This window comes from Acartia tonsa, chromosome 8 (genome assembly GCF_053477335.1).
Source record: "Acartia tonsa isolate MP-2025a chromosome 8, ASM5347733v1, whole genome shotgun sequence".
Classification (NCBI taxonomy): domain Eukaryota; kingdom Metazoa; phylum Arthropoda; class Copepoda; order Calanoida; family Acartiidae; genus Acartia; species Acartia tonsa.
Window position 1 is genome coordinate 30283919 of NC_137267.1, and position 27545 is coordinate 30311463.

At 32.1% G+C, this 27545-nt stretch overlaps 5 protein-coding genes across 5 annotated transcripts; all 5 read right to left on the reverse strand.

Moving 5' to 3' along the window:
• Positions 1-6880: 6880 nt before the first annotated feature.
• Positions 6881-7810, reverse strand: LOC145326467 (uncharacterized). Its single transcript, XM_080169826.1, has 2 exons — positions 7644-7810; positions 6881-7419 (listed from the first exon to the last, which is right to left on the reverse strand). Exons 1-2 carry the CDS (start codon positions 7793-7795, stop codon positions 6945-6947), a joined length of 627 nt encoding a protein of 208 aa, XP_080025952.1. The 5' UTR covers positions 7796-7810; the 3' UTR covers positions 6881-6944.
• A 173-nt stretch (positions 7811-7983) lies between these two features.
• On the reverse strand, positions 7984-11505 carry LOC145326562 (uncharacterized). The gene is made up of 8 exons (XM_080169932.1): positions 11448-11505; positions 11026-11064; positions 10573-10755; positions 10053-10171; positions 9650-9820; positions 9078-9302; positions 8584-8704; positions 7984-8192 (listed from the first exon to the last, which is right to left on the reverse strand). Exons 3-8 carry the CDS (start codon positions 10751-10753, stop codon positions 7984-7986), a joined length of 1026 nt encoding a protein of 341 aa, XP_080026058.1. The 5' UTR covers positions 10754-10755; positions 11026-11064; positions 11448-11505.
• A 996-nt stretch (positions 11506-12501) lies between these two features.
• LOC145326563 (uncharacterized) lies at positions 12502-14515 on the reverse strand. The gene is made up of 3 exons (XM_080169933.1): positions 14479-14515; positions 14142-14339; positions 12502-13926 (listed from the first exon to the last, which is right to left on the reverse strand). The coding sequence occupies exons 1-3, from the start codon at positions 14513-14515 to the stop codon at positions 12527-12529; spliced, it is 1635 nt and encodes a 544-aa protein (XP_080026059.1). The 3' UTR covers positions 12502-12526.
• A 1921-nt stretch (positions 14516-16436) lies between these two features.
• Positions 16437-19469, reverse strand: LOC145326564 (uncharacterized). The gene is made up of 10 exons (XM_080169934.1): positions 19451-19469; positions 19126-19242; positions 18839-18912; positions 18223-18642; positions 18066-18104; positions 17625-17721; positions 17195-17221; positions 16855-17064; positions 16669-16747; positions 16437-16558 (listed from the first exon to the last, which is right to left on the reverse strand). The coding sequence occupies exons 1-10, from the start codon at positions 19467-19469 to the stop codon at positions 16486-16488; spliced, it is 1155 nt and encodes a 384-aa protein (XP_080026060.1). The 3' UTR covers positions 16437-16485.
• Positions 19470-20360: 891 nt separating this feature from the next.
• LOC145326472 (uncharacterized) lies at positions 20361-25857 on the reverse strand. Its single transcript, XM_080169833.1, has 8 exons — positions 25764-25857; positions 23906-23981; positions 23247-23301; positions 23086-23135; positions 22079-22873; positions 21802-21904; positions 21406-21461; positions 20361-21021 (listed from the first exon to the last, which is right to left on the reverse strand). Exons 5-8 carry the CDS (start codon positions 22611-22613, stop codon positions 20690-20692), a joined length of 1026 nt encoding a protein of 341 aa, XP_080025959.1. The 5' UTR covers positions 22614-22873; positions 23086-23135; positions 23247-23301; positions 23906-23981; positions 25764-25857; the 3' UTR covers positions 20361-20689.
• Positions 25858-27545: the final 1688 nt, after the last annotated feature.

The window sequence follows — 27545 nt, forward strand, 5'->3', positions numbered from 1 at the left end:
ATTTAAAACATTAAAAGTTTTCTTTATTTAATATTAGGAATGGGCACTTATTAGCATAATTTCAATTATGTTCACACCAATTTCTTCGGATACCCCTTAACAAGCACAAACTACGGGGTGGTCAAGAGGAGACTAAAAATTGGCCGTCTAGTTCTTGTATAATGTGGGCCTATTATAACCACCCCTACTCCCCTTTCCCCCCCCCCCCCCCCCCTATCTATGCGTAAACCCGGCTCCGATCTCATCCACTCCCCTACAACTTAAGTCTATGTGGCCCTTTTACTCTAAAGACGCTTGGGGACAATTCTCGTAATTTTCAGGGATTTAAATTAAAATATTCACGTATTTTAATTTGTTTTACAAATTTGTTTGGATTATTTTTAGGATAAATTTAGAATATTTAAATTTATTTTTTTATTTTTGTGGTTGTATATAACCCTGTTTTTTTTTCAAATCGAGATAAGCCGAATCTCTCTCTACGCTACATATTATGTATTATATTGTATGCTTAAATACTCTCTCTCTCTCTCTTTCTCTCTCTCTCTCTCTCTCTCTCTCTCTCTCTCTCTCTTTCTCTTTCTCTCTCTCTCTTTCTCTCTCTCCCTCCCTCTCTCTCGCTGTTGTATTATACTACTGGTTTCCCGCGGCCAATTAGAGTTGTTCAATTCAATTTTCAATTCAATAACAAGGAATACAACAATATACAGAGCGAAGATACTCTCTACAATAATATATGCTCCTGCCATAATATAATTGAAATTATAGATTTTTGTACAAAAGAATTTTTTAAGAAGCATTGTTATATACCAAAAAAAAGGAAATTTATCTTTTAATTTTTTTACAATGCTCTAATTCCATAATAATCTATCAAAAATCAAGAGAGGGGTTGGTGGGTGTAAGTTAAATCGTGGATAAAATTAAATACACTATAGGGACATCAATTTCTTGTAGGAAGTAGAGTGAAATTTTTTCAAAAGGACAGTATCCAACATCTTAGGATAATAGCATAAAAACATGCTATGACCAGTAGATAAATTCCATAATTACCAAATCCTATGGATCCATCTGTTAGCGAGATCTTAAGCTTCACCAGGACGAACAAACATCCTTCTTCTTGATTAAAATCTCACACAGACAGAGAAACATAATTTGAGGAAAGCTGTGCTATGAACAAGGAAAACATCATTCATATGACTCACAGCATGCAGATATTACACATAACTCTGTGTGATGTCTATTAGATGTGAAATGTTAATTAAAAATTACACACACACACACACATGCACAACAGTACGGAAAAGATCTTTTGCTAAAAAATAGTTTTGATCAGGATTCTTAATTAATAGGATAATGGGCAATTAATTGAGGGAAACAAATATCCCTTTAATTTGTAGAAAAAATAATTGTGGAAATGTTTAGACACTGCTGATTTGTACCACCTAATCAAGAAGTGATCAAAGTCTCAAAATGAGATGATTTTAAACATTAGGTAAAAGTAGGATTTACAGTCCAAGGTACATCGCCTTGTTGGTTTTTATTGAATTTGAGGGTAATTTATATGTTTTTTTTATTTTTAGTAGCGTACCTACTTTAAAATGAACTTAGTCTGTTCGTATATACACATGTTCGTCAGTCCATCCGAACGTCCGTATTGCTTAGGGGAAATGGCATTTTCTCGGCTGCAATTTAAGATAACCAACTATTTTTTTAAGTGAAGATTCCCTATACCAATGAGCACCCAGTATATAATCTACTTGGTCCGTCGGTCTGTCGTTTATGCTTTAAAAGACATAAATTCTTTTTTTTCATAAATGTTTTGTAATATTTGATTTGTTGATATTTGATTTATAGCATATTCTCTTTCTCTCTCTTTTTATAATAACTGAACTCTGTTAGTTTGTCCATCTTTTTTTATTTGGCTTTGCTTCATTAATTTATATTATTATTTATATACTCACAGAAAAAGTAAATTATATTGTAGCAATAAATACAACTTTTCACACACATATTTCGATCAAATTACATTGATGATAATTTTATCAATACATATCATTACAACAATTATGGTATTGTGCTTTTTGTATTGTTAAGATACATGATCAATAGATAACAACATTTTTGTATGTCTTATTTCAGCGAAGCTTTTCTATAATTAGGGTCGTCCGGGACAGTTAGCTCTTTTCGTTAATTTAATCGAGTTAGAATTGTCTTATCGATTTCAAACTTTGCATAATGATTAATATAAAAATAAGGTACGATTTAGGAAGTGTATCAACTCTATAATGATTATAAGCATTTCTATGATTCCTAAAAATGTAAGTATGTCCTTAAACAGTATTTAAGAAGTTTTGCAACAAATTCACTGACCATTTTATTTAGACTTATGCATTAATATTCTACTTTTTCAGTTCTGACACTCTACAACTGTTAATGTTCGTTTGTCATACCGTTTCTTAGCTTCTCTTTTATGGATGTTGTAATCCTTGTTATTTGATACTTTTTAGTTATATACCAGTTGCTTCGCCCCTAGGCTCCATTTGAGCCTTCAACCCTATGAAGAACCTCGTAAAAGTGTCGAACTATGACGTAGAAAAAAATAACATTTAACCAATGAGAAGCCAGTATTCACTGTAATTGACCAATGGTAAAATATATAGAGGTCTCTCATTGGTTAATTGTTAATTTTTTCTGACGTCATAGTCAGACACTTTTACTGGGTTCCCCTATGAAGAGAAAAGGGTTGGTTTTAAAACACTAAATACTTTTTTGGGAGTGGGGGGGGGGGGATGGAAGGCGGGGGGGGAGATAGATAGATAGATAGGTTGGTTTTTCTACCACCCTTCAAAAAAAGCCTATATTAAGTATCCCTGAAATAGAGCACTAATAGGTAAAGCAGTTTCTTGGATCTTAAGTTACAAAAACACATAACTTCCTAAATTACCACGTTGCTTCTATTCCTGCCCCTAGAGGCTTCACCCCAAGGGATGAAGCTTAAAAACAATAACAGATACTCAAATCGAAGCCGCTACATATTGTTTTAAGTTTAGCTTTACTAAATTAAAAAATATAAAATTTTCAAATTTAAGTTTATTTTAAACAGCAATTATAAAAAAAGAGATAAATTAATTATTAGCGATGGCTATTTGTAATCCAACAAATAGTAGAACGAGTTTAATTTGCTGTCTATGTTTCTTCCAACCATGCATATTAAATCATTCGAAAATAAAGATTTTAAGAAAGAGGAAGAGAGAAAAAGAAATCTTTAGGGAGGGAGGGGTTATTTTACAGTAAATTACTGCACGATACCCAAAGAAATCATGTTATCTTATTCATTGGCTTAATAACTTTAGGTGACTTTATTCAAATTTAATTGGTTGGTTCCAAACTAGCTGTTTCAAAACTTTGAAACCAATAATTTCATTATACAGAAGGGGTAATTTTGTTTATTATCATTGGGATGTATATTAAATTAACGTTCATTGTCTTATACCTAAAGAACTATGTCCTATCCAAAGCCAAAGATCTCGGAAACTGTATTTTCGAATTAGTTGTACTTTTCAGGAAATTTGTGTTTTTGTCTTTGGGTAGTGTTAGGCTATTTTCTCGACCTCATTCGCCATCCCCTTGAGGCTAGGGACAAAGGAACTAGTATATTTAAAAGAAATAGAAGGAAAGCTAGAGGGAGAGACGTAGTGGGAGAGGGAGTAGCTTCGGGCAAGGGCAACCACACACACACATACACACTCACGCACACAAAATTAAATTTAAGAAAGGCAAGTTGGCTCTTAAAATGATTCGTAGAAAAATAAGGTTAGAATTTTTTTTTTGAAGTGACTATTCATTTATTTTGAAGGTATACGTACCTATCTTACTATTGTACAGGCATTCTGTCATCTACAACATGTTAATAGGTAGGTATACATACACCTAAGCTTTTTCCTAAGTTTTAACTAAAACTCTTGTAAATTATGTTTTACTCCTAGAGGCATCTAGAGGCACATAAGACAAGAGTGGTTGGGGTAATTCGACCCTACACTTTCAACATTTGAAGTAAAAAGAAGATTTACAATAAAGAACGGGACCCTTTAATACACGCCCACATCCTGTTACTCTAACATAAGGATTAAGATATGAAAACACTTTTTGAGGTTAATTGCTTATTCCTATGCCTCGGGATAAAACTGAAAATTCCTGATTTTCCGGCCTAAAAACAACCAACCAACCACTTGGACTTTATCCTCCCCTATTTTCTAAAGTGCACGTCGTCGTTATTGGTCGGTGCTGCCCAAGTCTACTATATTATACAGGGTGTCTCAAAATAATTGCATTTCTTTCAAATTTTTCTTCAGTTTTAACTTATTCTTGTGATTTGTATTTAGTGTAGGAAAATCAGCCAAAAATGAATAGAATAAAATCTTCAAATTTTATTTTTGATCCTTCGAATGTTTACTAAGCTAATGACCTCTTTTATATTTTGGAAAATCCCGTATACAATATACATACATAATTTTATTATTCTACAAGAAAACATGTGAAATCTATTTTATCTACTTGTAGTTAATCAATTGTTTTCGGTTCTATTTGTTGAATTTTCTGATCAATCTTCCTATTTGTGGGACAACCAGTAGTTGACTGGTCAAACTTCCTATTTTTGGGACACCCAGCAGTTAACTAGTCAATCTTCATATTTGTGGGACACCCAGTAGTTGACTGGTCAATCTTCCCATTTGTGGGACACCCTGTAGTTGACTGGTCAATCTTCCTATTTGTGGGACACCCAGTAGTTGACTGGTCAATCTTCCTATTTGTGGACACCATGTTGTTGACTGGTCAATCTTCCTATTTGTGGAACACCATGTAGTTGACTGGTCAATCTTCCTATTTGTGGAACACCCTGTAGTTGACTGGTCAATCTTCCCATTTTCTTTTTCTCATTGCACCACTTTTCTTCAAGGTCAAATTATTCATGGATTTTAAACAGATGGGAAGGAATATTGGACGGATAATTATGCTGGTACCCAAAATTTTATAAAAACATTGGATTAAAAACTTTAGGTACTTCTATTGAATATTTACTAAGTTGTACAAAATAGAAGTGACCAAAACTTTCCACAAATAATTTTAATTACAGAAGGGATGTAGATTATTTATCGTCCATTGTCTTGTCCCTAAAGATTCTTGAGTTTAGCAGCAAAACGACATGGTGTGCGCTCATTTCCGAATTAAAATAGTTTTTAATTCAAAGATAGGAATGATCGTAAATATTTCCATGTGTGAAGGTAAAGGTTAGCCATTTGCTTTAATTCCTTGAACAGTTAGGTACAATTTGTGAAGAATATCAACTCTATAATAATCACCAGAGAGTCCGTATATTGATTTAAAACATAAAATTTTTTATATGATATAATTATCATATTTATCTGATTTTTGGAATAATGATTCCTAGAACAACAAGGTACAATATCATAAGCGAGGCATCTTTAAAATCAAGTCATGAAATAAAAGTATGTCCTTTTACGGCACCCTGTAAGCAATTTTGCAACAAATTTACGTACAATTTTGTTTAGACTTACAATGCTCTGTCTATTAAGTTCTGACACTCTACAAGATTTTTTCAATTTGTCCTTCTGATTTTAAAGCTTCCCTTTTATGGATGTTGTCCCACGTATAGATCAATAAATGAGAGAATGTGTCTATTAAGATTTATAACTGCATCCCTGTACATCTGCAGACTTGAATGTACACCTATAGTTTTACGGCGACCAGTTTACTACTCAATGTTAACCGGACAGATATAAATTTATTAAAAAATAAATAGTAAAAATTGGAAAATCAGAAACATTAATGTACAGCTTATTACATATTAATATGTATAAATCAATCCCATAACATGACCGTTAAAATTTTTGGACCAAAGGAATGCATTTATTGTATACAAGATAAAATTTTAAAGATGTCCTTTCGTACCAAAATGTATACACAAATAAAACCAATAATGTAGTCGGATTATCCTCCCATTTTTTTCTAAAAACCCAATAAAAGGGTAATAAGGGTAGACAATTGATAAAGTTTAATTAAACTAAAGTTTAGCTCATTGAAAATTAAATTTTCGCCCCTTCTTGCAATATTAAGTTGTGCTTTTCAGAAATCTTTATTTATAAATGGTTTTAGGCCATTTTCGTAAAAAAAATTCAAGATATTTTCCCTTTCCCTGTTAAGAGTACAATCATCTGCTAAAATTATGCACTAGATTAAAAGTTGCAAAATTACCCCCTGCAAAAGTTAAAAACATATTTTAGTAGTTAAAATTCCAAAACCTTATTTTTTCTTTTGGCAAAACTTGATTTTTTCTAGATTGAACTTGTTAAGGGCAAATCTTAAAATTATTCCATAATCATATGAAGGTTGGGTGATTTTATTTCAATCTATAGGTATTTAGTCTCACAACTACAACTCTTTGCGTCTGTGTGTGTAAGATCTCGCAAACGGTAGATCAAAAGTTTCGGTAACATCCCCCACTTAAAAGGCGAAGCCGTCTGTTATGAAAAAAAAGAGTTTAGATGGTTACACTACTTATCAATATAATTTTCTTTCTTTATCTTCATTCTTTCTTGTATAAAGAGAGGCCGTTTCCCTCAGAATGCCTACCGAGTACAGAACTCTCCCACTTATAAAAAAAATGTAAATAACGTAGGGGGGAAGGCGTCGTTTTTCATGTAATAGAGTTTTATCTTAAGGTAAGGTTAGGTTATATTGGGTACAGATTAACCCGAGTAGTTAGAGCTGAGAAAAAGCTATCTGCACCTTATATTTAAAAATAAAGAGGGGAGTGATCGTTGGGCACTTTGAGGGAAAGCACATTAAAAAGTAAAAATACATGTGTTAAATAAAATTTATTAATTTATAATACTTTTTCTAATAAGGTACAAAAAAAATATAAAATATCAGCAAGTGAGCATTTGGTTCGAGACTAGCACTGTCAATAAAATGGTCAAATTTTTACAAGAAGAAACATTATTAGAAAAATTAGCACTAGGAATGTCATTAGATGTGCTTGGAACAGTTGAATTCACTACTTTTAAACTTGTTTCATGCTCTAGATGATTTGATTTATAATAGTCAAAGTTCTCAATAGATAGCTCATTTTCAGAAACACTTTTATCATCAATGTTGATATCAATATTATCATTATTATTATTATTATTGTTGCTGAATATATCCCAGTCTATTTCATTAATATTTTTCTTATGTTCACTGTTTTTTAATGACAAACTAGTGAGGTTAGAAGAGTTGATAGTGTGGAAGTTTGTGTTGATATAATAGTGTGGCTCCACGGCTATGTATGTGGCTTGTACCTCGCTGGGTTGAGAGTATACGTCGTGGCTGGAGCGTCGTGGTTGTAGGAGTCCATATAGATCACTGAAACAGACACTATTAGCTAATTATATTACCAAATTTCTATCTAAACATCAGGGTTCTTAAGGAAAAAGACAATGAAGGTCAATAATAGATATACATCCCCAATAATGATAAACCTTATCAATCCTTCTTAAAATTGATTTAAATTAGGAGTTCAAAGGTTTAAACATGGCCACTCCCTTCCTGAATATTTATAAAGTAGCTACGCTACTAACAAAACAAACCTGTAATCGGCAGAAAAATCTTCGTTGCTGAGATTCAGGAGATCATAGAAGCTGGTTAGCGACTTGGCGGTTCGTGGCGGCTCTAGGAGGTCTTTAAAGTTAATACCGTCGTTTTTCAGCTGCTTTGTACTCATATAATCAGCTGTTTTCATTCCATAGGTACCATCATAGACTTCAAAGTTTAATTAAAAATAGAAGCAAAATTTATATAAATCCTGTAATTTTAAAGCAGTAAGATTTTTGTTTGTCCGTTAAGATCTCGCTAGCCAATAAACTAATTGAGTAAATTATTTTAGAGAAGCTTTACAAAGATTTACATAGCTCACAAATCGTATATAAGCTATCTGATTTGAACAAATAATGTGTTTGGATTATTCCTAAAATGTGCTCCTTTTGGTCCAACTTTGAATTGACTATTTAAACTTTTTTTCCCTTTGCTTCTATTTAAATTTCCTTTTTGAAATGTCTCCCCAACATCCTCTCTAGCTTGTATGTACGCCTCTGTGGTGGGGAGTCGCTCTACGTCCTCAATAGTTTCTGTTCCAGAGGCTAAAATATAGTTTTATAGAAAAATATTTACAAAAATTAATAAATTTGATAATAGATGGAAGGATGGTCGGTCGAATGCACTTGTTATATGTAGAGAAACTGCGATCCTATGAAAATGTTTTAATACTTTCACTCAAAGGCCTGCATAAATGGGTTTAAACACCAATGATACACACTCCCCTAAAACAGCCAAGAGGGGTGCCAAGTTAAACACACTTTAAATTTATTTGTTGAATAATATTATACTTTGCCACTATATATTTGCTGTTTATTTTTAAATTTTTCTCTCTCTTTACTTTGATCATCCGTGATAGAGATTTTAATAAGCATTCGGAGAGACATATGGTCATCCTTTATCAATTTCCTCTATTGCTCTAAATGAAATAATTACCAATCATATCAAAGGGAGCTGCCACCTTGCCTGCAATATTTCTTAAACTCTTCCATATGGAACCCTTAGCCCTGCTAGCTACCACGGGCTTGGGCTTGCGTGGTCTTCGATGGGAAGGTCCCTTTTTCATGAAAGTATTTCAAATCTAGCTCACAAAAAATGACAGGTAAGTTTTAAAAATATGAGACTTTGAAAGTTTATAAATATATTTATATTTTAGTTATATTTGACATTAGACCTCGAATACCTAAATCAAAATTTATCCTATTGTTTTTAAGTCAAATGATATCTATCAAATGTTAATTCCAAATTTTCAGACCTGTTTTCTATTGATTATTTTAAATTGTACACTTTTACATAATGAAACTAAAATATATCAAAAAAAACTGCAGTAATACAAACGAACAAACTTTTTACTTTGAAGATTATGAAAAACCCATATAAGACATGAGTTTTCTTCACGGTTAAGAATTTTTTTATTCAAAATACTTTGCCTTGGGTGGGGTTTGAACATATTTAGGCATTTTCCAGAATTTATAAGGTGGGTCATAATTTATAACCGGCAGCTTGGGTTTTAGTGGTCCATGTTGAGTTGACTCTGAAGGCTTGTAAGAGGGGAGGTTATTTTTGGGTTTATATGAGGATTTGGCGTTCTCGTTGTTGGTTGGGTTTTCTTCTATTTCCAAGGGGTTGGCTTTTCTCTTTACTGGGCTTACAACCTGATTTAAATGAATTGTAAAACAACATTATATCTATCTATCTTCCTTCTTTCAATCTTTTTATCTGTCTATTTATATGTATTTATTTATGTCTGACTGTCTGTCTGTGACTGTATGTCTGTCTGTCCCTCTATTTGTCTGTCTGTCTTTTTGTCTCTTTGTTTGTCTGTTTGTCTGGTGTTCTGACTGTCTGTCTGTCTGTCTGTTTTCTGTCTTTCTGTCTGTCTGTCTCCCTATCTGTCTGCCTGTCTGTCTATCTGTTTTCTTTCTGTCTTTATTTCTGTCTATCTTTCTGTCTATCTGCCTGTCAGTCTATATGCCTGTCTGTCTATCTCTATATCTCTGACCTGAGGGTTATTATTAACCGTGAAGAAAATGTTATGAGCTCCATTGCCAGTGGCTCCATTTTGATCCTGGAGGAAGCTAAAGCTGCCAGTGCCTCCAAGTGGATCTGGAACTATGCTGAAGCTTGCCTTTAAAGGACTTTCTGTCAGCACACTAAAGCCTGTACCACTTGTCTAAAATAAAACAAAATGAGCTCCCAATGAGTTAATTAGTCAAAAAGCAGAATTAATCATATAATTTATATCTTTCTAACCACAGACACTGTCAATAAAACATAACATTTGTAAATAGATTATAAACCTTCCCAAAAACTAAACTTCTCTACAAAAAGAAACTCACTATTAACAATTTCATAGATTAATAAAAAATATTCTTATAGAGAGACATCGTACACAAGGATGATACCTGTCCAGATCCATAGACAATATCCGCCTGCTTGGTCTTGAGATTCGAACCAGAGTCCTCAACTAGTTTATCTGAAGTTGAGCTTTTAAAAATATAGGGCTTTGGCGGCGCGGCGGGACCTTAATAATAATTCTAATTAGTTTTAAAACGCTTTTTATGTTTTACATGTCTTTGGACGCTTCAAACTCATTTTGAAGAATTATATTCGTTTTATCATTTAGTTTCATTATTAATTTTCATGATGATAAATTGAACACCACATCACCCTTATTCAATAGTAAAATTGTCTTCTACCTACAGTTAAGGAAAACCATAATTTACCTAAAACCTTCAAAGAAAAAAAACTACCAATTTTCTTGTTACTTTAGATAAACACATTAAGCATAAGTTTCTATTTACATAACAATTTGTATAAGTTGTTGTTATTAATTATGTAAGGAAAGATTGAAAGTATTAAAAACATTTCTTTTTAATCATGAAAGTTTAGAACAAACAGATTATAAAATATTGATATTATTACCTATAAGTTTGTCATACGTGACAGGGGCACCATATTCACTCCTAACTGGAGCAACGTAATCACTGCTACCCGGAGCCCCATAATTACTCTTTACTGGAGCATCATAACTACTCTTGACCAGAGCACCGTAATCAAACGGAGCCGGGTTATTGTTGGAGAGGAAAGGCAGCTCATAAGACATTACTGGAGTTAAGATAATTATAGACATCAATGTTTTTTAGTTAAAGAAATATATTAAAATATAGAATAGATAGTTAATTTTAGATGTTTAATAAAATTATGATATTAGGATCAGTTTATACAGAGTTAGCAGATTTTTATAAGCTTTTAAAATTTTACAGGTAGCTGATGAGTGGAAGCTTGAGTAAACGCGTATAAAAGACAAAGAAATACTGATAGAAAGAGAAAGGATGAAAAAAATAAGTGAATTTCTAGACGGCCTTTAATTATTTCCTGTATTTGAAGGTACTCCAAATAAATCCACTCCGGATCCTTTTTAAATTGATCATTATGTTTTGCTTTAAATGAATATTTGAAAATTAAAATTGGGTCATTTTTTCAAAAACTATCAATTTTTGTAGAGCCCCACAGAATTCAAACCAAGACTACATGTTGTCCAAACATACAAGGATAAAATTGAAGGCATAATATAAATAATATTAAGATTAAGTTTACAATAGAGACGTAACAAAACAAAAAGTGTCAAAAATAAACAAAAACCAGTAAATAATATAAAAGAACTGGAAAAGACAATGTTTATTATACAAACAAATACTCATCATGTTGCATAGTTACTTAGATATAAATTGAGTGATACTAAGAATTATAGAACACAATTCTCGTGTAGGATACAAAAGTCAAAATATAATGAAAACCTTTGAGCCAATCGTCAAAGCTAAGTGAAAATGGTTCTGGAGCAATGTACTTTGGTTCTCTGTAAATAAATGATATCTTAATTGCATTCTATTATATCAGGGATTTGGAGGAGGGTATTACCCCCCCCCCCCACCCCCAATAAAAAATGGGAGGGGCGGGCATTTTACTGCTTTTTTCATCTACTTAAGTAAATAGATTTTTAAAAAGGATGACAACATTCATAAGAGCGATGTCATAAATCATACAGTGGCATACAGACTATAAATTTCTAACTTTTGTGATATGTCCTATAGTAGAGGGAATGCCTTGGCTGGCTCAAGTCAGACGTTTCTTTCAATAGTATTATAAAAAGTAACAAGATATTTGTGGTTGTCTGTTAAGATCTCACTAACCACTAAACAAATAACCTCACATGGCTCCTATGGAAATTAAGCTGTTCTTTTTTAAATTAAAGTCTTTGGAATGATTTCAGCATATTTCATTCCTTCCCAAAAGAATTAAAAGCCATTAGATACTAGGGTTAAGTTTTAAGTCTTTTAATGGTTTTAAGCTAGATACTAGGGGCGCAGTTACTATTGTATTTTAAAAAGCATATTAAAGATATCATTTATGCCTATAGTAGGTAGTTTCAGATTGTTGAAATGGGACAGGTGCGTGCACTGGAGCCGGGGGAAAACTGTTGACTACTACAAATGGGTTAGGTATCGGGGGCTCCGCAGGTAACGAGGAACTGACGACCCTCGGGGTTGTTGGCTCGTACTGATTGACAAAATGATTTTGTTTTGTCTTTTATTGATATGTATTTTTTAAACTAAACAACGTAACAAATGTTTCAGGTTTTGACAGATTAGGCTAGGTTTGAATATGGCTAGGATAGGAAAGCGTTTTTTAATAAATTAAACTTACAAAGAAAAAAAATAAATCAATTTACTATGGATACATCCATTTCCATTTTCATTATATAAACCAATAAAGTTTATGACTATTTTATTTTTACTCGTTTCAGATATTCTTATATCCCCTTTCTACTTCTTTGAATAGGCGCAGCCACTTGTTTAAAAATATATTAAATGAATTTTTAACAAAAAAACACGATTTGTCCCTTGAAATTTATGTTTGATGGAGTTTGTAATGATTCTCTACTATAGGAAGATCCAGCAGATGTGCCGCCTTGATAAGACGCAGATTTAGCTGGTCCCCTGTCAACCAATGTTGGAGGTAGATCTGGGTTAGAATAGTAGTATGGATAGTCCTCCTCTACCAAATTCTCTTTCCACTGGGTAAAATCTTTAACATTCCAATCCACAGTTTTGATGACATCCTTCAGCTCTGGTATTATTTCAGTTGTGGTTGGGGTGTATTGGTTCACATTTCTTGAGAATTCTCCGGGCTTATAGTAATTGGAGTAGTCAGGGCTTTTATAATAAACTGTTTCTTCTTTAATTTTATCAGGTTTCTGGTAATATATTTCATCTCTTGTATATTCTTTGTCAGGTTTCCTGTAGTAAACTTCATCCTTTTCTTCATATTCCTTTTCGGGTCTTTTAAAATAAACCTCATCATTGTTAGATCCTTTTTTGTAATATGTATCATCATCATCATAGCTTGTAGACGTAGTTGATGATTCTTTGTAGTAATATTCATTTTCCTTTAATGGTTCCTTGTAATAAGAGTTATCTTTCTTGGAAAATTTGGAATCTTTAGAGAAGGATCTATCATCTTCAAAAGAGTCTTTGTAATAGGAATCAACCTCTTTTGATGATTCTTTATAAGATGACTCATCCTTATAGTAAGAACTATCATCATCATATGAATCTTTATATTCTTTATCATCATCAGTTGCATAAATATCATGTTCAGCATAAGGACTAGGTGTATGATACTGAATATCCTCATAATACATGGGCTCATCTACTGTAATCTTGGTGCTGTATGTTTCAACTGGTTCATTACTAGGATGAACTTGCTTAGGTCTATGTCTTTGCTTATGGGGACGTTTTCTTAGTTGATCATGAGGCCGATGCCTGTGATGCTTTTTATGTTTTGGTAAAGGTACAACTTCATGTAGAAGATCTAGAACAGAAAACTTTGAACCTTTGGAGGAGTGGAGTTTTGGAGGATCCAGCTTTATTGGATAGGGTCTTGGTTTTCTGTGCTTAGGCTTGTATACTGGTACAGATGTACTTGTTGTTTTATGTGGTTTATAAGTAGGTTTAGGCCTTTTGGATTTATGTGGTCGTTCAATCACAGGTTTTGGAGTTTCCTTAAAGCTTATTTCATCTTTAAAAGGGTAAGGAGTTGTGCTGCTGACTGTATCAGTAAAATCAAATTTGGTTTCATCATGAGGTGTTGGGGAATAATACTCAGTGATAGAATCATCTGCATTATAATCATATACCTCACCAATACCATCATGTAAACCAGGAGAGCTAATATCATAAGGACTGTTGTTTACAACATCTTTGTCAGTTGTACTACCTAAAGCAGGAATTTTCAGTGTATTCATTGAGTGGAGCCAAAAATCATGAGAGTTAAAATGATATATGTATAATGCAAGATACTCTTGGAAAAGAGAACTTAATAGGGATCAGTATTACAGATAGAAGGACAGACAATAAGAAAGACAGATTGAACAGGTATAGAGTAGCTACCTACCATATTAATATTTTATTTCTTATAAAAAAAAAGAATACCTAAATATTCTTCAGTAACACCAGTACCATAAACTTCAGGAGCACTGCTGTAAATATCTTCAGGATAATCAAATGTGTCATAATCATAATGTGGATCATAGTCAGGGTAAGGATTATCATCATAGTAATTGATTGGATCCTCAAAGTTGTCATAGTAAGGATCATAGGCATCAGTTGGTGCAGCATTGTAAGTAGATCCTACAATATGTAGATGTAAAGAATTTATAGAATTGGTCCCAGGTATTAAAATCTCGTTTTTTAATTGATAAAATATGCTCAGCGTAATTTCAGAATGATTTGGAAGTTCTAATCTATTTATATAATTTGATAAGGTGACCTAGAGTAATTCTTGGAGGGCAACAGGAAAAATTCATTGAAATATTTGAGAAAAAAGTAAAATTAGGAAAATTATTAACATCTTAATTTTTGTTAGACATGATTAATCTAAAAAAAAATTGGTTATTTCATATAGATCATTTCATAAGATATTTCTGTTGAATCTTAATTAATCTGAATTAATTGATTGCATCTTTTCCTGCAGGTATGGCTTGGTCAAATCCATGTTCAGTTGTAATGGAGATATCATGGGGCCTGATAGGTGCTTCATGGGTTGAGGTAGGGTGTGATGGATAACCATTTACTAAAATAGATATAGATTTTTTATTATGATTAAGATTAGGGTTGGGCCGGATACTTTTTTGGCTGGATACCGGATACCGGATATCCGGCTGATTTCAAATGCCGGATATCCGGTAACCGGCCGGATATCCGGCCAACGCCGGATATCCGGCAAATATCCGGTTATCCGGCCGGATAACCGGCCAAATTACCAGATATTAAAGTAGTAAAAAAAAATTTCTTCAGAAATCTTATATAAATTTACATAAAGTTAAACTTATTCAGAAAAAATGTTCTTCTAGCTTCAATAATTAGAAAATTATAGCCATTTAAGATTTTAAAAAGCAGAGATTTTTAGTGTAAAGTATAAAAAATTATAGAGCCGGATATCCGGCCGGATAGTTTCAATATCCGGTATCCGGCCGGATATTGAAAATGGCCGGATATCCGGCCGGATATCCGGCCACACCGGATATCCGGCCCAACCCTAATTAAGATATTAAGTGGCTGAGTTAGTGAATCATATCTATTTTTAGTAGCAAAGCTAGTCCATATTTCACATTTAATATTAGCCCATGTGTCAGTTTGTTTTTCCGTTAGTTGAAATATCTTATTTTCTTGCTAAAATTCAAGAAAATATAGCTGATTTACTTAGAAAAGAAAATTATCAGGAAAAATATCTAGCCACCCAGGAATATATCTATCTATTTTGATATCTAGGAACTTACAAATATAAGGAGCAGTATAATCATAAGGAAAGATATTTAGATACCCAGCTTTCTATCGATCTATCTTGATATCTATGAACTTACAAATATCAGGAACAGTATAATCACAAAAAAAGATATCTAGATACCCATTTATCTATCCATTTTTATATCTAGGAACTTACATAGATCAGGAGCAGTATAATCATCAGGATAAAGATCGGTGTGCACATCAGGAGCTTCATAATCCACTATTTTAGTTATATTTGTTAGATTATTCTATGCTCTGTTCTCTTGTACAGAGAGGTCATAAGCTATATTGTTAATATTTAAACTGTAATTGCAGCTAATATGTAAAAAATCATCTTATATTTATTGTTAATAAACAGTCTCAACAAAACACAGATATGATTTACAGATAAGGATTTATTAATAATAAGGGGTTAGTTTTCTTTATAGTCAGATAGAAAATTATCTGTAACAACTTTTAAAGTCTGTAACTAAGTAGATTTTATTATATAACACCCATTGATAAAAAGTACTTATAGATTCTAATTAAACCCCCAACCCTCGCCACACCTTTCCTTACACGCTAAAGACGAGGCAACTAGTATTTAATAATCTATTTGAGAATATTCCTGGTTGGTGCTTGAAGTCTGCATAACCATGTAACTAGACAATCAACAAATTCAATCTTTACAATGCCATATCATAACAATGGACATCCTATATAATAAATTGAATATCTGTCTTTATTTTTGTGTATCCAGAAGATCTTGAAACCTCAAAAGAGAAATAGCCCCCCCCCCCAAAAAAAACAATTTCTAGAAATACTTTTTCAACCCTTTTAAAAGAGCATATGAGATAAAAAGCACCTAAAGCACCGAAGAAAAAAATAATTGTGCTCTATATTCATTTATCTTACATCTTTTATTATCCAATATTTTCTGCTTTTTTACCTTAAAAAGTAATCTTTATCATTTTTAAAAATTGTATAAATGTTTGTTTTTTATGAGTCATCAAAAGATTAGAGTTGCCTGATCAGTCAAAGGAACCTCAGTTATCCCATGAAATGGAGTTGGTGTTGATAATCTAAAATTTCATTTTTGATATGTATAATAAAATCAAATGTCATCATTCAACATTTTAAGTTTCTAAAGTAAAAAAAGAATTTTTAAAAATGAAATGAAATGCGAACATACTGAATAGTTGGATGGTTTGGATCCCTAGTATAGTCGACCACAATGGACTCTACAGGCTTGTGCTGTGGGGTTTCATTGCCTAAAACAATTTAGTACAAGATTATTTGAAAAAATACACAAAAATTACAGCCTAATCCCTAAATTTTTGTAAAACCTTGAATTATTTTTAGACTATCAAAATATTACTTGGGTAATTTTGTGATTGTTTTATAGGTGGCTGGGTGGAAGGTTGTCCCTTGTAAGTTACAACTGGTGACATCGTTGTAGACGGGGCCACATATGTCGTCGTTGGTTTTGCTTTTTTGGCGGGAATCTTGACTGGCTGTCCGTAGGATGCTGCGGGACTTTTAGCTGGTATTCTTATTGGTGGCTGGTTGGTGGGTTTATATTGATTGGCTTAAATATAGAAAAACAAGAATTATATTTTTGGTAGATTAGCTAATCTAAAATTTGAAAATGAATCAAAACAAAATGTACTTTAATCAATGCAAACTACAAAGAATTTAATGAAATTTTGATTTTGTACCTGGAGGCTTCGCAGTTGGGGCTGGTCCTAAAATATATGAAGAAAGATGGCAAGTAGAAAATCACAAGTTGTGCGTGCATACCTACTAGGGATACCTATATTCTCTAACCTACTAGGGATACCTATATTCTCTATACCTACTAGGGATACCTATATTCTCTATGATTCCTCATATCACAATCATGACTTATTATACAATATTTTTTTCTATTTCTAAAAGTTTTATTGATTTTTAATTGTCAGTCTGTCCGTATATTTAGAGGTTTATCTCAAAATAAGATGAAAAGAATTTTAGGGGGGGCGTGAAGGAGTGTAATGCAAACTTAGAAAACATAATAGATATTGCTATCGATGAACATTTATTCCCTACTTCCATTAAGCATTTTTTCCATGACTGAAAATTATTGTTGGTATATCAATCAATCCGCACCTGGACTTTGATAACTGCTGAGGGGAGGAGCCTTAGGTGCGCTGTAACCATCTGTGGCTGCTTTCAGGGGATTTTGGGTGACATATGTTCCATTCGGCCTTTCAGATTTAATATCAATGTATTATAAATTTATGGCGGTAACTATATTAACTAATGCATTCGTGGCAAGATAGGAATCCTACACTACTCCGTTTTCTTACTATGATCCAACAAAATTTAGAACTTGTTACTGAATTTTAAAGGAAAAGTAATATAGAATAAGATAAATAAGAGCACAATACAACATGACTCCAAAGTTTGCTAAGCTATAAAACTTCAATTTAAACAACATAATTTCATTAATTTGAATAGTTGTTATAAAAATGGAAGAGCCAAAAAAGTGAGCGTTTATAGGTATGTAAGACAAATAAATTAGTTTATAAATTTGAAAAAGATATTTTTCCTCTTGACTTTTGGAAATTTTCTCTTCCTTTTTCCTTTCTGAAATAAAAGTAAATTTTAATAATTAAATGCTTTATTAAGTTCAAAATGTCAATAAATTAACATTTTTATTTCAATATTATTCAATAGTTTGAAAAATGTTAGAAAATAATTTTACCCCAAAAACATTTTTGAACGCTTTGGCAATATTAAAGAGCCTCTCTGTAGCCTGTTGGGTCGTTGGCGGATTCTCACTCACCGGGGAATGGCGAAAATCATCATCATAATCGTAATTTCTAGCAGCATCAATAAAATCTTTATGATTAGTTATGGTCATTGTATTATTTGTCTTAGGGTTAATGTTCAAAGGCAAAATTGTTGAAAATGTTATGGGCATAGGTGTTACAGATCCGCCATTTAGAATTGGCCTTTCCAAACCATTGTGAATGTCGTTATTCACTTGAATACGTTGATTTGTTGGCGCCAAATTTATAACATCGTCAAAGCTGGTTCTGCGCGACGATGTTTCTTGAAATGATGCTGGTTGTTGAGGTGGTATACGTATTGGAGGTAAGGATTGCTGTGGTGAAGGGTTATCCTAGGAAATTAAATAATTATTCTCTATGGCATAGTAGTTCCATATCTTTCTAGTTAATTTATTTATCTGTCTGTCCTTGTGTCTAAAAAGTTATAGCGATCTTACTGTTGATCATGGTCAGGTTTTAGGCTATTTCAAAAAGCCCCCAAGACTAAGGGACATTTAAAGCTAATAAGTAAATGAAGTAAAGTCTAACCTCATGTTCTAGAGGGGCACCACCTAGAAAGACAGGTATTCCAGAACCAGAGCTGATACCTGTGGATTCAACACCTGGAAAGAAAGATAATTAGAAAGTTATGTAACTAAACAGGTAGATAATTAAGTTGATAGATAGATTGGTTGCTAGATAGATTGATAGATAGATAGTTAGCTTGATAGATAGATAGATTGATAGATTGGTAGATTGATAGATAGATTGAAAAATAGATTGATAGATAACAGACAGATAGCTAAATAGATAGATCGATAGATAGCAAGACGTACCTGACAGCTGATCAAAAGACTGCTGATGTCCAAAATCCAATGAATTTGGTGTTACAAAGTTGTTGGTATTGCTATGTGTCTGCTCCCAGGTTGATTGGACACGTGGGGATTTTACATCTAAAGGGGTATGATAATAAATTATATGAAATATAAAAAGTACCATTTTGTGCTATTGTCGCGCATTACCCACAAGGACAGACGATTAAACGAGTAAAATAATATAATTTATATTGGATGATTAAGAATGGTTAAAAAAATCAGAATTATGAATCATGAATTTAAGCCATAAATATATTTTGAAAGCTTTGAAATCAGTTTGTTTTACCTATGTAACTAAGTAACATTGCTACTAAAAAAACTTTCTATTATTCAACATATTTTTAAAATTTTGACTTTATGCAATTTTACTATCTCTTTATATTCCTGAATCAAAGTTTCTTCTATTTTGTTGGTCATTGATTGGTTGCCCTTGATTAAATGATTGATGAAGTTGATGACGCTTTCGAGGATTTTTTTGTTGGCTGTTATGAAAATCCGGGGCTGCTGTAACGAAAACTGAATGTTTGGATTCCTGTATTGTAAATTAGTCTTATACTTATTCGTTCATTACTTATTCTCATGTTTTGATCATAATTGTCCTTTCCCGGAAAATTAGCCTTAAACCATCACAGGATCAATAAAAAGCCTATCTCAAGAGAAAATCTGTTTCTGACAGGGAGGTAATGGACATTGGGCTGTTTATAACACTAGTCCCTAAAGTTTGTCTTATTCGTTGGCTCAACAACTTTGGGTACTTATATAGAATTTAAATTGATTGTTTCATTTAGTTGAGTGTGAACGTTTTAACCGTTAATTGTGATCTATAGAAGAGATATTTTGTATATCATCATTGGGGTTGCTGGAGTCTTTTGTTTTTACATGAAAATGGACATATTTAAAAAGAGACACATTAGATTGACACATATTTACAGATAACTGGAGAGAAAGACAGTCAAACGAACAGACTAACAGAAAATCAAGAAAAACAGAAAAACAGCCAGGAAAACAAAAAGACAGAGACACAAACATAGAGACATACAAACAGACAGACAGATAAATATACAGGCAGACAGACAAAACGTTAATGAAATATGTATTTATTAGTAAGACTATATTTCCTTTTGTGTAGTGTCGCTTGGAAACATGTTAGAACAGTTCTCATCATAACAGGCATTCAAAAAACTAACTTCCTTGTCTGTTATATTTGCATAAGTATTATTTTAAGTTTTTTCAGTGGTTTGAAACTATATTAGCAAGTCACCTGCCTTCTTTTTGAAGAAAAAAATGCCATGACCGCAAAAATGGCATCTGATTGCAGCTAAAAAGAAAAAGGTAAAATAAAGAGGGTAGTAAAAAAGATATCTGTAAATTACAGAATAAAGGAATAGAAAAGAAGAATAGTAAAAAAAGGTGAAGGAAATGATAAAGAGGAATAAATATGAATAAGTAATGAAATCGAAAAGGAAGGGAAAGAGGTAAGGGTAAAGATAGGTTGAAATAAAGAGAAAGGGGAAAAGAAGAGGAATTAAAAGGGAATGCTAGAGTAAATAGCAAAGTAAAGATTATAGTGAAGGGGAAGAGTAAAAGTCAAGAATAAGCAAAGTAGTAAAATTGAAATAAAGACCAAAGCGGTCATTTCAGAGTAGCTTTTGCACCACAAAAATGATTTTATGCAATTCCCTGAATTATCCATACTTTTCATTCCATAAGTTTTTATGGTAACAATATCCGTGTCAACCATAGGAAGCTGGCTAGCACTGGGGTTGTGATGGACTGGCTGGCTAGCACTGGGGTTGTGTTGGACTGGCTGACTAGCGCTAGGGTTGTGATGATGGACAAGCTGGGGTTGTACAGCATCTAAATAGGAAAATTATAGATTATTTCTTACGCAACAGTAACAAGATCAACTTTTAAAAAGTTTAAACAAAGGGCAATCAATTTTATAAACAGCAACATTGAAAGTAAAAGAACAGTAATTTGTTATTTATTCAAGAAAATGAAAAAGGTGTTGAAATTAAATAATATACCTAGTACAATAAAAGTTTAAACAAATTGTAAATAAAAATCACGAAACCTTGTAAGCTACAACACACTTAATTTTTTATGCATGGACCTTAAGCGCTTCTAAGACGAACAAAAAATAATAAATTAGGAAAAAATATTATTGTTTTAACATGTTTTGGAAGGTTCTGTCGATTAAATAATGAAACGTTTTAAACGCTTTGCATTTAAAAAACTTACCAAAGGTTATAGCAGGTTGTACATCAACTCTTCGTGTGCTGCTATCTATTGAGGGCCTTAATACAAATTCATATTTTATTTACGTTTCAGCTTACAACTGTTTGTTATTCTATGCCATACATCAATTTTCTTTTCTTTTTAATGAAAATATACAATAGAAAGATTAGTTTTCTAATTTTGTATGTATGCCAGTAACGCTGCTTTTTACCTATTAAAGTTGGGGGATTTTTAACGTTTTAAAATAAAATTAAATCATCTGTAATCTATATGAACAAGTAATTGTCATATTTAGTAATATTGTTATTAGATTAATACTTTTACGCTTCTTATGAACATAATTACAACTTTGCAAGGCTTTATGGTTCGAAACCCAGCAAAATATAAAGGTTTACTTACGCGAATTCAGTGGCCAATGAGGTGCCCACAATAGAATTACCCATCCAAGCATCGTCGTTTCTTTCAGTGGTCGCCAGGAGATCAGCGGGCAAACGGTTAGGACCTACAATTCAAATGGTATACGAATACGAGAGAAAAAAGTATTTTGCTAACATTATCACCAAGAATATATCATTTTTGACCTGTGAAAAAGTTAGCTGCAAAATATCTTTGAGTGACAATAGCATTATTTTTTAAAAAAGCAATAACTTAAAAAATAAAGAAGTATAGTATATACCTTGACCAAATTGAAAAGTATGTTCATTATTTTGACTTCCAAGGTTAACTTTTTTGTCTTTTCTTTCATTTGCTACATTATGTTTAATATTATCTTTCTCTGTGGTATGCTCCAAAACAAAGTTACCATTAGAATCTTTGTTAAAGTCAAGATTCTTAATCATTGACAGCAAATTTTCAAGATTTTTGGCGGATTCTTGAATCCATGATAGCTTCTCAGTATCACTTTTGTCAGCGCCACTGTTTTCAGTTTCATAATCATATTCATAATCATCATAGTATTCATCATCTGATCTTGCATCTGCGTCATAATCACCGGATTCTAAATTTTTTGGTGGATTTTCTTCAAATGTGTTTGGCGAATTTTGTTGAAGATCTTTTTGTAGATTTTGCTGGAAATTGTTTTGTAAATTTTGTTGATTTTGGTGATTTGATTCTTGATAATCTTGAGAATATTGATTTAAGTTTTGTTGGTAATTTTGATTATTTAAATCTTGATTATAATCATAACTATCCCCAAAGTTGGTAAAAGGCATTTCATCATTTTTACCAGTATTATAAGCATTATTATTTACATAATTATTGTCATAATCATTTGTATAAGCATTAGGACTTGTTTTGGGTTCAATATAAGATTTAAAAGTTGTAGTGGATGGTTTTCTGGTGGTTGTGGTAGTTGTTTTAAATGTGGTTGTTCTTGGTGTTGTCTGGAAGAATGGTGTTGAGGTTGTTGCTTGTTGTTCGTCTTCATTTAACAATCTTTGTCTTGGAGTTATAACTGGTCGCTTTCTTCTACCTATAACATAATATTATGAAAAGTGTAGCAACTTTATACGACTATTCTAAAGCTTCATTATATTAAATTTTTTAATATTTATTAATCAACAATGAATTACATTTCTTTTTACATATACAAGTAACGTTACAGACTGACAGACCGAGGGAAGCTAAGAACCTTGTTATTAGAAAGTAACATAAATATAATGTGAAAATTAAAAAAAAACGTACCATTCTTTCGTGTAGGCTTTGGTGTGGTAGGAATAGGCGAGGGAGTTGTCCTATAATTTCAAAATTTTTCACTTTAATAAATAAATAACATGATCTGGGTTTTCCTTAAAAATTTTTATTATGATTTGTCCCAATTTTTAGTCAAATTGTGTACTTTTTACCTAGGGGTTGTTTTGGGTGATTCATTCTCATAATCATAGTAATCATACTCGTACTCTAAAAAAAAACAAGGAAGACAATACACATAAGTAGTGAAGCACACAAAATTGATGGAAAAATGAGTTATAAAGCATTTGTTTGGGTAAGAGAGAGAGAGAGAGAGAGAGAGAGAGAGAGAGAGAGAGAGAGAGAGAGAGAGAGAGAGAGAGAGAGAGAGAGAGAGAGAGAAAAGAGAAAGAAGAATATAATTCATAGAAGAAAAACACGAAACTTTTGTAAAGTGTTTTGTGGTATTACAGACAGACTGACGGACTGAGTAATTGTTTATAATAAAAAATGTTTAATGTTTGTATCTGTGTAGGTCCAATATAACATTTTATTTGTCTCGTTCGATCGGTCTACATCCCCATGGAGGCTTGACTTTTGTCAAAGGCAGGCTTTAGGCTATTAAAATTTTAAATCTTACCATTTATACTAAAACCCCTAATTAAAGAGTAGCTGTTCTACCAAAAATAATATTCCAATCATTTAAAAGATTAGAAGTGTATGTGTAGTACGTTTCTTTTGTTTAAACCTGTAAATACTTTGTTGATACGATTAATACAGTACAAATTCATATAAATCTGCTTTAAAATTCGCTTTCGAACTTGTTTCTTATTACCTTGATTGAAAAAGATTTCACTGGCTGTTTGTTGTGATTTTTCATTGCTTGTGTCCAGGCTTTCAGGGAATGTATCCTATTAATAAACAAGGACGATTAAGACCAATAGTATTGTAATATATTAATACGAAAAGCTAAATATAAATATAACTAGAGCTTGCACCCCTAGCATCCAGCGAATCTATATTTGAAAAGTTCTGGAAGTGCAGAAAAATAGCCTAAAACCCTCCAAGTCTCAAATTTTAAAAAAAGTCTAAACCATTTATTGACCTATTTATGCTTACCTAATATGGAGAATTCAATTTAGTAGTTATAATAATCTTAATTTACAGACAAAAAAGCCTTCTACTATAATAGGATACTAGCGGCTTCGTCCCTAGCCTCTAGGGGCTTTGCCCCAAGAGGTTTGATCAAACCAATTTTTCGCAGGGATATGGGATGGGAAACGTAGGAAAATATTATTTCAGGCCTATTTCAAGCCTAGGCCTAATAAACCAGTTTTGGGATGGCGCAGTGGTTCGTTATAAACGCTAATGAAAAAGCTGTGTGTGTGTGTGTGTAGATAAAGTATAGAATCAAATTCAGGTAGCTAGTTTAAAGTAAAAATCATAACTTTTTATAAACCTATATATTAATGGCTTTTGTTAAAATGAAGTTTTTTCTCTCCCAAATTTTTTTTTATCTTTTACTTTGGTAATTTGAACTGTCAGAAAGCTATCGTTGGGTTTCCCTCAGACAGATTTTAGTTTGTATTATTTGCATTTTTATTAATGAGTAAAAATTTTATTTGAAAATTTCATTGCTAATTAAAATTCAAAATAAATAAATTAATATGCACTTGGGTAACATTCTATCAAGTTCTTTGGATACTATTATGTAATGGTAGATTTGTACTGTGTTGTATTGTACAAATATTAGGGTTAAGGTATTGTATCAATTCCGTATTAAATTTTTAAAATTCAAAATACAACATCTAATTTATAAACTACCAAATGAAAATTCGTAGCTACCTTCTTTCCAAAAAATAATCCCGTTATGTTTGTTTTTTCTATATGGCCCTTTTTTAATGTTTAACTCTAAGCAGATTTAATAATTAAGCTAATGTGATCTAACACCATTTATATTTATTTTTTACTAGCAGACAAATCATTATTTTTTTTTAGAATTGTCTGCTTCTAAAATTTCCGCCAATTGGTGATTGGTTGATACAAAACAGGCCGATTCTTATTGGTTTAGAGCATAGCTACTTGGGTGCGTCCGCCAGTTTGATAGGAATTTGTAATAGTTGCAATATCCCTTTAGAATCTAGGCCGGGACCTAATTAATGGCCAGGTTTCCTATCCCTTATCCCTGATTTTTCGTATTTTAGATATAATTTTTTTTTTAAATTTCTTTTGGGGGGGGTAATTTTTTTTTGTTTTAGGGGGGGAAGAGGCCCCACTATTTTAATTTTAGTTTTAAAAAGAAATTTTTTTTTTTTTGGGGGGGGGGTATTTTTCATTTTTGGGGGGGTTGGGGGTGTCCCACCCACCAAGAAAATAGTTATAAGCCTTCCCGGTAACTATGAGATGCTATACTGTTAAGGAGAACCCGATCGGTTCAGCGGTTAGCGAGATCCTTCGCTACAAACAAACAGACAAACAGACAAACAAACAGAAAGATAGACAGACATCGTTCTACTTTGTATTATAGATAAAACGAGCCATTAATAAAATGAAAACCAACATTACAGAAGATAATGCGTAATGAGTAACACAATCACTTATATAGTAGCTATGCTTAGCTAATAAAATTAAATAACAATTATATTAAAATTTCCGGAAAACTGCTCAGAAAAAAAATAGAAATTTGTAAATACCTTATTTTGTAAATTTTCTACCAGTTTTCTTTTCAAAAGATAAAAAGATTACATTTGTACAAATATTCATTATACTTTTAAAATATTATTTTAAGTAGAAATTAAATTTTTAGTCAGTTGACCATGGACACGGAAATATAAAAATTGTAGCTGAACAAAATGTATCAAAAATCAGTCATGTGACGTCATAAAATTAGGGAGATGAGAGGAGGAGTGGGAAAGAAAATCCCTAAAAAGAGATATATTATCCCTCATTTTTATGACGTCACAAGGCTGATTTTTTTAGACACTTTCTCCAGCTTCATAAAAATTAAGTATCAAGTCTATAATCTTTGGAATGCTAATTTTAATTTCCATAAAAAGTGCCAGTTTTTGTTTCTCGACGTTATAGGTTCTAATTATATAAAGATGGTTTATACATTGATTGGCCCTATTAGGTTGTTGGTTGTGTTTGATCTGTTAAATTCCTTTTATTTGTAATATGGTATTTCTGCATATTTGTAATGAACAATATGAATATTGACATAAAATATCTTTAAAACAAATGAAATCAAAATATTTGTGAATTTCAATTGTAATTGTAATCTTTATTTCCTAAGAGATGAGATACTTTTCTCCAATCTTTTGGTTTCTTCGTCTATGACACTGTTGAAAGAAAATATAATAGCTAATGATTAATGATTGAATCCACAGAAGAAGTATTTTGTTTATCATCATTGGGGATTTGCATCATAAAACTATATTGCCTTGTAAAAAGGGACAATCAATTGAATTAGCAGCGAGGCAATTAACAATTAATAAAGTCAAAGAACAAGTAGAAAACTATAGAGCAGCTTTGCTACTGACATGTATATAATTTTCTATATATTTCCCTTGTTTGTGTTGAGCTACGTCTTCTAGATGTATCTTCTTTTTGTAGAGACTGCAGTGGGACTTCGAAGGCCTCTGCTCTTTGCGGAGATTGGAATGTTAAACCTGTTCGTTTTGTAGATTTAATTTTCAACATTCCAATAATATCAATATTAAAAATCAACTATATAGGTGTTTGTGTCTTTCCTTCTGTCATTAATACCAAGTTGTATTGCCTAGTATGTATATTTTATTATTTGAAACAACTTCGCTATAAATAGAAGTAACCATCCTTGATGTTTTTTTTTTATTTTCCAAAATCAAGTAGGACAAAGTTAATATCTCAAAGGTATGTTTTTTGCCTAGTTAGACAGTAGCTGTTTGCAGCTATTTATAGTGCCTATAAAATTGACGTCACACTGGCCTACAATTGGTCAATTAAAATGTGTACTGGCCTACAATTGGTCAATTAAAATGTATTCCAGCCTGCCCTTGGTAATTTAGTCTGTGTATTATTGGTTATTTGCATTGTATATATTATGAATGTCGGAGCCGGCTCTTTTGAGATTTGGGAGCTGATTTTTCTTCAATTCATAGTGTAAGTGTAATATGACACCAAGGCCATAAACAATGAAATGTTGAAATCATAATGTACCGGCTCCGACATTGGCTTCAGACATTTATTGTATAAAAAAAACACTAAACTTCGCCTTTTTTCCATTTAAATGTCGATCGATACCTAATCATCTATCTATCTATCTATCTGTATATCTGTATATTTGTATATCTATCTATCTATCCATCTGTATATCTGTATATTTGTATATCTATCTATCTATCTATCTGTATATCTATCTATATGTATATCTATCTATCTGTATATCTATCTATCTATCTATCTATCTATCTATCTATCTATCTATCTATCTATCT